Source organism: Pseudophryne corroboree, chromosome 4, assembly GCF_028390025.1.
Source record: "Pseudophryne corroboree isolate aPseCor3 chromosome 4, aPseCor3.hap2, whole genome shotgun sequence".
NCBI classification, from domain to species: Eukaryota; Metazoa; Chordata; class Amphibia; order Anura; family Myobatrachidae; genus Pseudophryne; species Pseudophryne corroboree.
In genome coordinates this window covers 205,281,415-205,293,730 of record NC_086447.1, presented here as the reverse complement: position 1 = coordinate 205,293,730, position 12,316 = coordinate 205,281,415, and the positions used below count along the sequence as shown (strand labels likewise).

Below are 12,316 nucleotides of genomic sequence, written 5' to 3'. Positions count from 1 at the left end.
AGGACCTTCACTGGCTACCCTTCCTGTTCAGAATCCAATTCAAGCTTCTCACACTAACCCAGTGGTTTCCAAACTTTTTTGAATCACTGAGCCCTAGAATATCAGATTTTTTTTCACGGCACCCCTAGGCCAAACATTTCTTATTGAGAAATTTAGAAAGAAATATTACATTAAGTAGATCACGTTTATATGTCATCCATAGGGTCAGTTGTGTGGTGAGGAAGAAGATTTGCTTCTGTTTGGCCACATATTTTATGACTGGCAGCCACCAGCACTGGTTTTGCCTATTATATTGACCATGAATAATTTGAATTGGTCCTGGACCACCAACCCAGGGCACCCCTGCAAGTGTCCCGAGGCACCCCAGGGAGCCATGGCACACAGTTTGGGAACCTCTGCACTAACCTACAAAGCCCTCACCCACTCTTCTCCCTGACACATCTCTAACCTTATCTCTCTTTACATTCCCACCCATCCTCTTCGCTCTGCTTATGCACGCCGTCTCTCCTGCCAACTGATTACCTCCTTCCACTCCTACCTACAAGATTTTGCACGTGCTGCTCCCTATCTCTGGAATTCTCTACCTCTCCCCATCCGACTCTCCACCTCTCTACAAAACTTGAAATGGGTTCTCAAGACCCAATTCTTCACCAAACCCAGCCAACTCTCCTCCTAACCCTCTTGTCTATGATCACTGGCTACCTCTTCTTTGTCACCCGGTCTGTCAGCCCTTCACCTTTTAGATTGTAAACTCGTAAGAGCAGGGCCTTCTTTCCTCGTGTGCCTTTCTTTTTCTTACTGACACTATCTTATACTCCATACTCCCTTTGATGGCACATAACCGCTGGTTTTCCATACTTGTCCTATGTTGTCTTGAACTGTAAGTGCTGTTTTCTTGTTTGCTAATTTGATTATAAATAAAGGATAATTATAATAACATGGCAGATTAATATTTTTGATAATACATTTACAAAAGAGACTATTACAAAGAAAATGATATGTGACAGAAAACAGGTTTATTTTTCTTTTATGTCCACTCTTTTGCTTCTTTAATACTGGTGTAGTATATTTAACGGTAACTCAGCCTAATCTCTACTATTTACACTATGAATATGTCCACACATGCTGGTCTTGTTACAGTACAAATGGCTGAAATCAGATGAATCTGCAAAGTCCATAGGAATTGCTCTGAGACCAGGGAAATCGCACAAAACAATCTGATGTGTTTTTGTAAGTCATTACCATGGCCAATAGTTTCATTCACGTATCACAATGTTCCATGATGGGTTCTCAGGAAAACGATGGTGAGACCAGGACACTGCAAGCGAAGGTGAGGCAGTGCCTGGCAGTAAATGACTTGTTGTTAAAGCTGCAAATGCTTCAGGAACAAATAACTATTGCAAGAGGTCATCGCTCTCGAAGCAGGAAAAAAATTACTGCCTTCAAGAAATGACCTAGGTTGCATATGCTGGAGACCAACCAATGTGATCGGAGGCCGGGTTCAGAGGTGACAACGCATTTTGTTACATCCGTCTGTAAATCAAAGGAGAAATATAGCAGATCAACATAACATTTCATTATATGTAGATTGCACCAGTCATTTCTTTTTTTTCCGTACACAGAGATCACGTGACCAGCAGGGACTTGTGGTGAGGTGAATTTCTCAGGAGGCATTGGTTACCTCCAGAGCCAGATTTATACACAATATATGAGCCTGAGGGTTCATGTGGACATTATACAGAGGTGCAGCAGTATAAACTCCTGGAAATTTGGTGAGTTTTGATCAGAGATGTGGGGAAAAGATAGGCAGGGGAGGATTTGTGGGATAGGTAAGACTATAACAAAAAATGTCTTCTTAGCTACAGGCAAACTCACAACTGTTTATCAGGAAAACAATGTGATCTCACCAGATCATATGGTCTACTAGATTATAAAATAGACTAATGCACAGTAGCTAACAAAGTGTCAAAGGCGTCCCTGGATACCCAAGTCCAAGTGCCTTGAGGAAGATACGTCTAGTAGACCATATGATCTGGTGAGAGTCCATTCGTTTTCTTATAAATGTATATTTTATGGATGATAGTAAAAGATTGCATTACACTATTAAAAATTTCTCTTTATCCCACATATACAATGGAGTGATGCTGAAAGCTTATTGAAGGAAGGATTGTGACCATAACAGGTTTTATCCGCTCCAGTGAATGTGCTATTGTCTACTTTTATGGTAGACCATCATTTCCGGTAGGAGGCTAAGTGTGTTACCTTGATTGTTAAAAAACCAGGAAGGTGTGATACGCTATGAGGCTTTTTTCTTTGGTTTATCTTTGAGTGTATCGAGGAAAAAACTATAGGAGGTAAACTCTTGGAAGTGGTTCATTTTGGTCTACAGTGCCAAAGGACACAGTGGTGATATTGTGTTGTATACTATGTCATTGGAGAGAGGTAAAGTGGAGAAATAAAGTACAAACCAATCAGCTCCTAATGCAATTTTGCAAACATAGCCTGCAAAAGGACAGTTAGTAGCCGATTGGTTAGTACTTTATTTTTCTCCACTTTATCACTCTCCAAGCTTTGATAAATCTAGTCCTTTGCTTCCAAGTGGGAACATATTTTTATAACATAGTTTGCTCAATTATTTACACGCTAAGGATTTTTTGCACATTTTTTTTCTTTCATATTATATAAAAAAAAAATGCTATAGACGGTTAATATGGATCGACTGTATTACACAAAAAGCTAAGATTGTTGTGGCAGCTCTAAGGAAATTATCAGGAATTATTTCTATGCGTCTAGAACTATATTTACAGAACGTTGTGCACATATTCTGAGAACACAACATACTGTACAGCTCTTTTGTAGAGCAGTTATGGTTAAGCTACAGCAGTGCAGCCTTCTATGAACACTAAACTAGAGCCAAGTACTCTTAATCTTATTCTGTACCAATTCATTCTTGGTATTTGAATTGCGTCACAGATCTCTTAATCCAGATTAAGGGTTGTTTTAAATTGGAATTCCTTATTAAAATATGGTGTGATGCTACTTTCCATCTGCTTGCTCTGGACTTATTTTTTAAGTAGAAAAGAGTAATAGGATGAAGGGTCTACAGTCAGAATAGACTAGAAAAGACTAGAACCAGGGCACATATACAGTAACTTTGCACGCTGAGAATCAAGTGACAGTTCAATCTAGAAATGGAATTAAACAAAATAATTTGCATTAACACATTATAAAATGATTACATTTTTAAAACACAATTTTAAGTCAAATATGTAACTGCATACCACAGTTTTTAATTGAACCACACAATGGGGGTCATTCCGAGTTGTTCATTCGTAATATTTTTCTCGCAACGGAGCGATTAGTCGCTAATGCGCATGCGCAATGTCCGCAGTGCGACTGCGCCAAGTAAATTTGCTATGTAGTTAGGTATTTTACTCACGGCATTACAAGGTTTTTTCTTCGTTCTGGTGTTTGTAATGTGATTGACAGGAAGTGGGTGTTTCTGGGCGGAAACTGGCCGTTTTATGGGTGTGTGCGAAAAAACGCTACCGTTTCTGGGAAAACGCGGGAGTGGCTGGAGAAACGGAGGAGTGTCTGGGCGAACGCTGGGTGTGTTTGTGACGTCAAACCAGGAACGAAACTGACTGAACTGATCGCAGATGCCGAGTAAGTGTGGAGCTACTCAGAAACTGCTAAGAGGTGTGTAATCGCAATTCTGCTAATCTTTCGTTCGCAATTTTGATAAGCTAAGATTCACTCCCAGTAGGCGGCGGCTTAGCGTGTGCAATGCTGCTAAAAGCAGCTTGCGAGCGAACAACTCGGAATGAGGGCCAATGTTGCCTCACAGTTTGCCAAGAAGCTATAGAAATAGTTTTAGAACTAGGATTTAGGGGGTTATTCAGTAAAGATTGCAGATTCTGCTAAAATGCAGGATCTGCAATCCTTTCTATCGCATGCTGGGTGCCACCCATCACAGGGCAAAGCCGCCCAGCATGCTGAATGACCTGCCCAGCAGCTGCGACCACAATTTAATTGTGGCCGCAGCAACTGTGGATGACCCCCTGCAGCCACAGCTAGGCTGTGTATGGAAGCGGTCCACCGCCATTTTTCCATCACAGCGGCTGTGTGTGATGTCACGCAGCCACCCTAAAAATGCAGCTGACCCGTCCCCGTTTTCCCCGCCCTGCCCGCAATGGTCCGTCTCCCCCATGCGAACGCACAGTGGTGTTCGCATCCATTGCAACCCAAATGCATTTGGCGGCCGTGCACACGCAGGATGGAACCTGCGCATGTGCATTGACGCCGACAGGGATATTATGGTCGCATCACTTAGCGATGCGATGTGACCTTAATAACCCCCTTAATTCAATATTCCATTATTTTACTTTTTTTTTTTCATATCTTGTGGGTTAATATCTTTGTCCCAAATTGTTCTGGACTCCTAAATTGTAACACTGTTCATTATTATTAATAACGCTTGTGACAATGGGGGGTAATTCAGACCTGATCGTAGCAGCAAATTTGTTAGCAGTTGGGCAAAACCATGGGGGTCATTCAGACCTGATCGCTCGCTAGGATTTTTTGCTGCGCTGCGATCAGGTCAGAACTGCACACATATGCACCGCAATGCGCAGGCGCGTCATACGGGTACAAAGCGGATCGTTGCTGGGCGTTGGATTGTACGAAGAATCCATTCGCACAGCCGATCGCAAGGAGATTGACAGGAAGAGGGCGTTTGTGGGTGGCAACTGACCATTTTCTGGGAGTGTTTGGAAAAACACAGGCGTGTCCAAGCGTTTGTAGGGCGGGTGTCTGACGTCAATTCTGGCCCCAGACAGGCTGAAGTGATCGCAGCGGTTGAGTAAGTCCTGGGCAACTCAGAAACTGCACAAATCTTTTTTGTACCGCTCGGCTGCACATGCGATCGCACAAAAAATCAGGGAGGAGCTGAGGGTTGCCCATTGCCCATCACTGCCTCATAATATATGGAACAGTATCAGAAAGACAAAGTTATTCAACAGAGCAAAAAAGTGCAGCAGTATTTGTAATTAACTTCATTACAATTTGGCAATTACTGTGGTACCATTATTAGCCTGCCACATTGTAGGCAGTGACAGATGCAGTGACAGACACGCGTGGGAGGTAAAAACTAGAATAGGAGCCAGACTGAGAGTGTGTTGTAGGTGGCCGAGAGAGCTGTAGGACTGTTGGGGATCCTAACCTACCAAATGCCCAATTTTACCTAGAGCTGTTGGAGCCTGAAACCAAATGCATAACCTTTTGGTGCTTGTATGAGATGCATCACAGGATCCTGTTATCTGACCGATTCCAAACCTACTAAATAACAGCATTTCTCTTACGTCCTAGAGGATGCTGGGAACTCCGTAAGGACCATGGGGTATAGACGGGCTCCGCAGGAGATAGGGCACCTAAAAAGAACTTTGACTATGGGTGTGCACTGGCTCCTCCCTCTATGCCCCTCCTCCAGACCTCAGTTAGATCTTGTGCTCAGAGGAGAATGGGTGCACTGCAGAGAGCTCTCCAGAGTTTTCTGTGGAAAAATAATTTTGTTAGGTTTTTTATTTTCAGGGAGTCCTGTTGGCAACAGGCTCCCTGCATCGTGGGACCGAGGAGAGAGAAGCAGAGCTGGCTTGTCAAGTTGGGCACTGCTTCTAAGGCTACTGGACACCATTAGCTCCAGAGGGAGTCGGAACACAGGTCTCACTTGGGGTTCGTCCCGGAGCCGCGCCGCCGTCCTCCTCACAGATGCCAAAGATAGAAGCGGATAGAGAAGAAAGAAGACATCTTAGGCGGCAGAAGACATCAGATCTTCATGAGGTAAGGCGCGCAGCGGTAAGCTGCGCGCCATTGCTCCCAGTCACACACACACAGAGCAGCACTGAAGGGTGCAGGGCGCAGGGGGGGGGGGGCCCTGGGCAGCAATAAACCTCACATTTTGGCACAAATACAGTGGCATTAGACTGCGGAGGCAGTAAATCGCTGATCCCCCACCATTTTATTGAAAAATCACTGGGACCGAAGCCTGCCGTCGGGTGGGCGGGGCTTGATCCTCAGCACTAACCAGCGCCATTTTCTCCACAGAAGCTGCATGAGAAAGAAAACGCTGGCTCCCTGGTCTCTCCCCTGCTGAACACAGGCTGGAAAAAAGAGGAGGGGGGCACTTTGGCGACGCAGTGAGTGGGAATTTACATAATATATATAAAAAAGCGCCATCTGGATATATATAGTTTCTTCCAGTGTTGTTAAGCGCTGGTGTGTGCTGGCATACTCTTTCTCTGTCTCTCCTTAGGACCTGGTTGGGGTTTTGTCCCCTTATAGGTTAATCCCTGTGTGTGTGGGGTGTCGGTACGTGTGTGTCAACATGTCTGAGGCGGAAGGCTTCTCCAAGGAGGAGGTGGAGCAAATGAGTGGTGTGTCCCCGTCGGTTGTGCCGACTCCAGATTGGATGGACATGTGGCATACGTTGCATGCAAGTGTGGCATCTTTACATAAAAGGCTTGATAAGGCTGGTTTAGGGGGGACATCAGGCGGTCAATCCTCAGATTGGACCGACTCACAGGGCCCGTCGGGGTCTCAAAAGCGTCCCTTAACACAAGACACTACTACCGACACGGATTCTGATTCCAGTGTCGACTATGACGAAGTAAAATTGCACCGCAGGGTGACTAAAACCATTCAGTGCATGATTGTGGCAATAAGGGATGTGTTGCATATTGTGGATGAACCCTCGGTCCCCGACACAAGGGTACACATGTTTAAGGAAAAGAAACAGATTATTAATTTTCCCACATCTCATGAATTAAATGAGTTCTTTGGAAAACCTTGGGAGACTCCGGATAAGAGACCGCAGATCCCCAAAATAATTTTTATGGCATACCCTTTCCCTAAGCAGGACAGGGAGATTTGGGAATCACCCCCCACTGTGGACAAGGCCCTGACGCGCTTGTCCAAGAAAGTGGCGCTACCGTCTCCTGACACAGCGGCTCTTAAGGACCCTGCAGATCGCAGGCAAGAAACTACATTAAAGGGTATTTATTCTCATTCGGGTGCTGTGTTAAGACCGACGATTGCGTCGGCATGGGTGTGTAGCGCAATTGCAGCTTGGACAGATGAGCTGACAGATCAATTTGATACTATGGATAAGGATACTATATTCCTAACTCTAGCCCATATAAAAGACGCCGTCTTATTTAAGAGGGATGCTCAAAGGGAGATTGGATTGCTAGCTTCTAGGGCCAATGCCATGTCTATCTCAGCGAAAAGATCCTTATGGACTCGCCAATGGACGGGTGATGCGGATTCCAAAAAACATATGGAAGTACTACCCTATAAGGGTGATGTATTGTTTGGGGATGGGCTGACGGACCTGGTTTCCACAGCTACAGCAGGTAAATCAAATTTTTTACCATATATTCCCCAACAGCAAAAGAAAGCAACACCCTATCAGATGCAGTCCTTTCGGTCGCACAAGTCCAAAAGAGGTCGGGGATCCTCTTTCCTCGCCAGAAGTAAGGGCAGAGGCAAGAGAGCACCTGCTTCGGCAGGTGCCCAGGAACAAAAGTCCTCCCCGGCTGCTCCAAAAACCACAGTGTGACGCTGGGACTCCCCTGAGGGAGTCCGCACCGGTGGGGGCACGTCTTCGACTTTTTAGTCAGGCCTGGGTCAGTTCGGACCTGAATCCCTGGGTGTTGGAAATAGTTTCCCAGGGTTACAAATTGGAATTCGAGGAGGTGCCCCCGAGCCGATTTTTCAAATCGGCCCTACCAGCTTCCACATCGGAAAGGGATGTAGTGTTAGCTGCAATTCAAACGCTGTGTATACAGCAAGTGATAATCAAGGTTCCCCTGCACCAGCAGGGAAGAGGTTACTATTCAACCCTATTTGTGGTCCCGAAACCAGACGGTACGGTCAGACCGATTTTAAATCTGAAATCCCTAAACCTGTACATAAAAAGATTCAAATTCAAAATGGAATCTCTCAGAGCAATAATAGCCTACATGGAGGAGGGGGAGTTTATGGTGTCTCTGGACATACAGGATGCGTACCTTCATGTCCCCATATATGCCCCCATCAGGAATACCTGAGATTCGCTGTACAGGATTGTCATTACCAATTTCAGACGTTGCCGTTTGGACTTTCCACGGCCCCGAGGATTTTCACCAAGATAATGGCGGAAATGATGGTGGTCCTGCGCAAGCATGGAGTCACAATTATCCCATACTTAGACGATCTCCTGATAAAAGCGAGATCAAGGGAGAAATTGCTGAGCAGTGTGGCGCTCTCTCTGAGAGTGCTCCAGCAACACGGTTGGATTCTAAATCTACCGAAGTCACAGTTGATTCCGACAACTCGACTACCGTTCCTAGGTATGATACTGGATACAGAACAAATGAAGGTCTTTCTCCCAATAGAGAAAGCCCAAGACATCCAGAACATGGTCAGAGACCTGCTAAAACCGAAAAGGGTGTCAGTTCACCAATGCACTCGAGTTCTGGGGAAAATGGTGGCGGCCTACGAGGCCATTCCCTTCGGAAGGTTCCATGCAAGGACTTTTCAATGGGACCTTCTGGACAAGTGGTCCGGGTCCCATCTGCACTTACATCGGAAAATAACTCTGTCCCCAGGAACCAGAGTGTCCCTCCTGTGGTGGTTGCAAAGTGCTCACCTGCTGGAGGGTCGCCGGTTCGGGATTCAGGACTGGATCCTGGTTTCCACGGACGCGAGCTTCCGAGGATGGGGAGCGGTCACACAGGGAAAGACTTTTCAGGGTCTTTGGTCAGACCAGGAGTCCTGTCTACACATCAATGTGTTGGAACTCATGGCTATTTACAACGGCCTTCGACAAGCGGAGAGTTTTCTTCGAAACCTACCGGTTCTGATTCAATCAGACAATGTCACAGCAGTGGCTCATGTGAACCGCCAAGGCGGGACAAGAAGCAGAGTCGCGATGGCGGAAGCCACAAGGATACTTCGCTGGGCGGAAAATCATGTAAGCGCTCTGTCGGCTGTCTTCATTCCGGGAGTGGACAACTGGGAAGCAGACTTCCTCAGCAGACACGATCTCCATCCAGGAGAGTGGGGACTTCATCAAGAAGTCTTTGCAGACATAACACGTCTTTGGGGAACTCCTCAAATAGACATGATGGCGTCACGCCTCAACAAAAAACTTCGGAGGTATTGCACAAGGTCTCGGGACCCTCAGGCAGTAGCAGTAGACGCACTGGTAACACAGTGGGTGTTCGAATTGGTCTACGTGTTTCCTCCTCTTCCTCTCATCACGAAAGTGTTGAGGATCATAAGACGAAGAAGAGTACAGACGATACTCGTTGTCCCACACTGGCCTCGAAGGGCCTGGTACTCGGATCTACAAGAGATGCTCACAGGAGACCCCTGGCCTCTTCCTCTGAGGGAAGACCTGTTGCAGCAGGGGCCCTGTGTATTTCAAGACTTACCGCGGTTACGTTTGACAGCATGGCGGTTGAACGCCGAATCCTAGCAAAAAAGGGGATTCCGGAAGAGTTCATCCCTACTTTAATAAAGGCTAGGAAGGAGGTGACGATAAAACATTATCACCGTATCTGGCGAAAGTATGTGTCTTGGTGTGAGACCAAGAATGCACCTACGGAAGATTTTCATCTGGGTCGTCTTCTCCACTTCCTACAGACAGGAGTGGATATGGGCCTGAAATTAGGCTCGGTTAAGGTACAGATTTCGGCCCTCTCGATTTTCTTTCAGAAGGAATTGGCTTCTCTTCCAGAAGTCCAGACGTTTGTAAAGGGAGTGCTGCACATCCAGCCCCCTTTTGTGCCTCCAGTGGCACCATGGGACCTGAACGTGGTGTTGCAGTTCCTAAAATCACACTGGTTTGAACCGCTTAACAAGGTTGAGTTGAAATTTCTTACCTGGAAGGTGGTCATGTTGTTGGCCTTAGCATCAGCAAGGCGAGTGTCAGAATTGGCGGCTCTCTCACACAAGAGCCCCTACTTGATTTTTCATGTGGATCGAGCTGAATTGAGGACACGTCCGCAATTTTTGCCTAAAGTGGTTTTCGTCGTTCCATATGAATCAACCTATTGTGGTGCCTGTGGCTACCGGTGACCTGGAGGATTCCAGATCCCTGGACGTAGTCAGGGCCTTAAAGATTTATGTAGCCAGGACGGCTAGAATTAGGAAAACAGAGGCTCTGTTTGTCCTGTATGCGGCCAATAAGATTGGCGCTCCTGCTTCAAAGCAGACTATTGCTCGCTGGATCTGTAATACGATTCAGCAGGCTCACTCTACGGCTGGATTGCCGGTACCAAATTCAGTTAAGGCCCATTCCACTAGGAAGGTGGTCTCTTCTTGGGCGGCTGCCCGAGGTGTCTCGGCTTTACAACTTTGCCGAGCGGCGACTTGGTCGGGGTCAAACACTTTTGCTAAATTTTACAAGTTTGATACCCTGGCTGATGAGGACCTAGCGTTTGCTCAGTCGGTGGTCCTTACGGAGTCCACAGCATCCTCTAGGACGTAAGAGAAAATAAGATTTTAAACCTACCGGTAAATCTATTTCTCCTAGTCCGTAGAGGATGCTGGGCGCCCGTCCCAGTGCGGAAACTCTGCAAGACTTGTATATAGTTGTTGCTTACATAAGGGTTATTTTACAGTTGACATCGGTCTTGGACCGTTACTGTTGTTTTTGTTCATACTGTTAACTGGTTATGTATGTTCCAGGTTACAGGGTATGATTGGTGTGGGCTGGTATGAATCTTGCCCTTGGATTGCTAAATCCTGCCTTGTATTGTCCATCTCCTCTGGGCACAGTTCTCTAACTGAGGTCTGGAGGAGGGGCATAGAGGGAGGAGCCAGTGCACACCCATAGTCAAAGTTCTTTTTAGGTGCCCTATCTCCTGCGGAGCCCGTCTATACCCCATGGTCCTTACGGAGTCCCCAGCATCCTCTACGGACTAGGAGAAATAGATTTACCGGTAGGTTTAAAATCTTATTTTTCTGAAAGAACATTAAATTTATCACTGACACTTCAAGCAAGATTTATACATTATGTTTTTTTTTTTTGTTCTTATTTTTGGGACTAGACATATGAGCAGGATTTTGTATAGGGATTGCTAATATTAAGACTATTACTTAACAGGCAGACCCATAGGGGAATGGCTACTTAATGAATCTCTCCTTAACCAGATGTTTCAGAAATTCTAAACGGCTTTATCCTCCTTAACCTCCTGATGTAACCACTTTATTTTGGACCTTACACATACCTATTTTCTTTTTTTCTCTGCACGTTACATCTGACCTACCTGCAGTGCAGCATGGTTTTGTCCAATTGCTAACTTTTTTGGTTTGTTAACAAACCTGAATAACTCCCATAGCTCACAGTGATTTGATTGATTGATTGATTGATTGATTGATTTGATTGATGTTACTTTGCAAAGATCAAGTGAGTACTCATTTAATGTTCAGAGCAGGATAAAAATATATACTGTCTAGTTACTGTATTCAGAAATATATGTGATTCTTGACTTTAGAATTAATCAAAACAAACAGTTCAGAGGCGGAACTACCGGCAGTGCAAGCAGTGCACTGCACTGGGGCCCGCCTCTGTCCAGGGGCCCAAGCATGTAATGAGTCAAACTGACTCATTACATGCCGCTGTGCGCTGCGGGCAACCGCTGCCCGCAGCGCACAGCCGCCCGCAGATGAGAGGAGAGGAGCAGCGGCACGGATGTAGGACGGGGAAGGAGGAGGAGGGAGGCGGAGAAGGGAGCCGCAGCAGCGCTTTGTTACTGGTGGAGGCGCTGCTGCTGCTGCCCCTCTGCTTCCCTATAGGCTGTCTTCCGAGAACAGCCTATAGGGAAGCAGAGGGGCAGCAGCAGCAGCGCCTCCACCAGTAACAAAGCGCTGCTGCGGCTCCCTCCTTCACCTCCGTCCACCACCTCCTCTGCTGCCCGGGAATCGTCTCTGACGCTGCACCGAGGAGCCTGAGGCGGAGAGGGTAAGTATAATTCTTCTTTCTTTCTTTCTTTCTCTTTCTTTCTTTTTCTTTCCTTCTTTCTTGCTTGTGCCTGGCTGCCTGCCGCAATGTGTAAAAAGGGGGGACTACCTGCCGCAATGTGTAAAAAGGGGGGACTACCTGCCGCAATGTGTAAAAAGGGGGGACTGCCTGCCGCAATGTGTAAAAAGGGGGGACTGCCTGCCGCAATGTGTAAAAAGGGGGGACTGCCTGCCGCAATGTGTAAAAAGGGGGGACTACCTGCCGCAATGTGTAAAAAGGGGGGACTGCCTGCCGCAATGTGTAAAAAGG

The 12,316-nt window shown here is 46.4% G+C and overlaps 1 protein-coding gene across 1 annotated transcript in view; it reads right to left on the bottom strand.

The window, feature by feature from the left end:
• Positions 1-994: 994 nt before the first annotated feature.
• The window catches only part of BOK (BCL2 family apoptosis regulator BOK), a 59,352-nt gene continuing 48,030 nt past the window's right edge, over positions 995-12,316 (bottom strand). Inside the window, exon 5 of the mRNA XM_063919562.1 lies at positions 995-1,533. Within this exon, the coding sequence (XP_063775632.1) occupies positions 1,408-1,533 (126 nt within the window). The 3' untranslated portion in view covers positions 995-1,407. The remainder of the gene's footprint in view (positions 1,534-12,316) is intronic.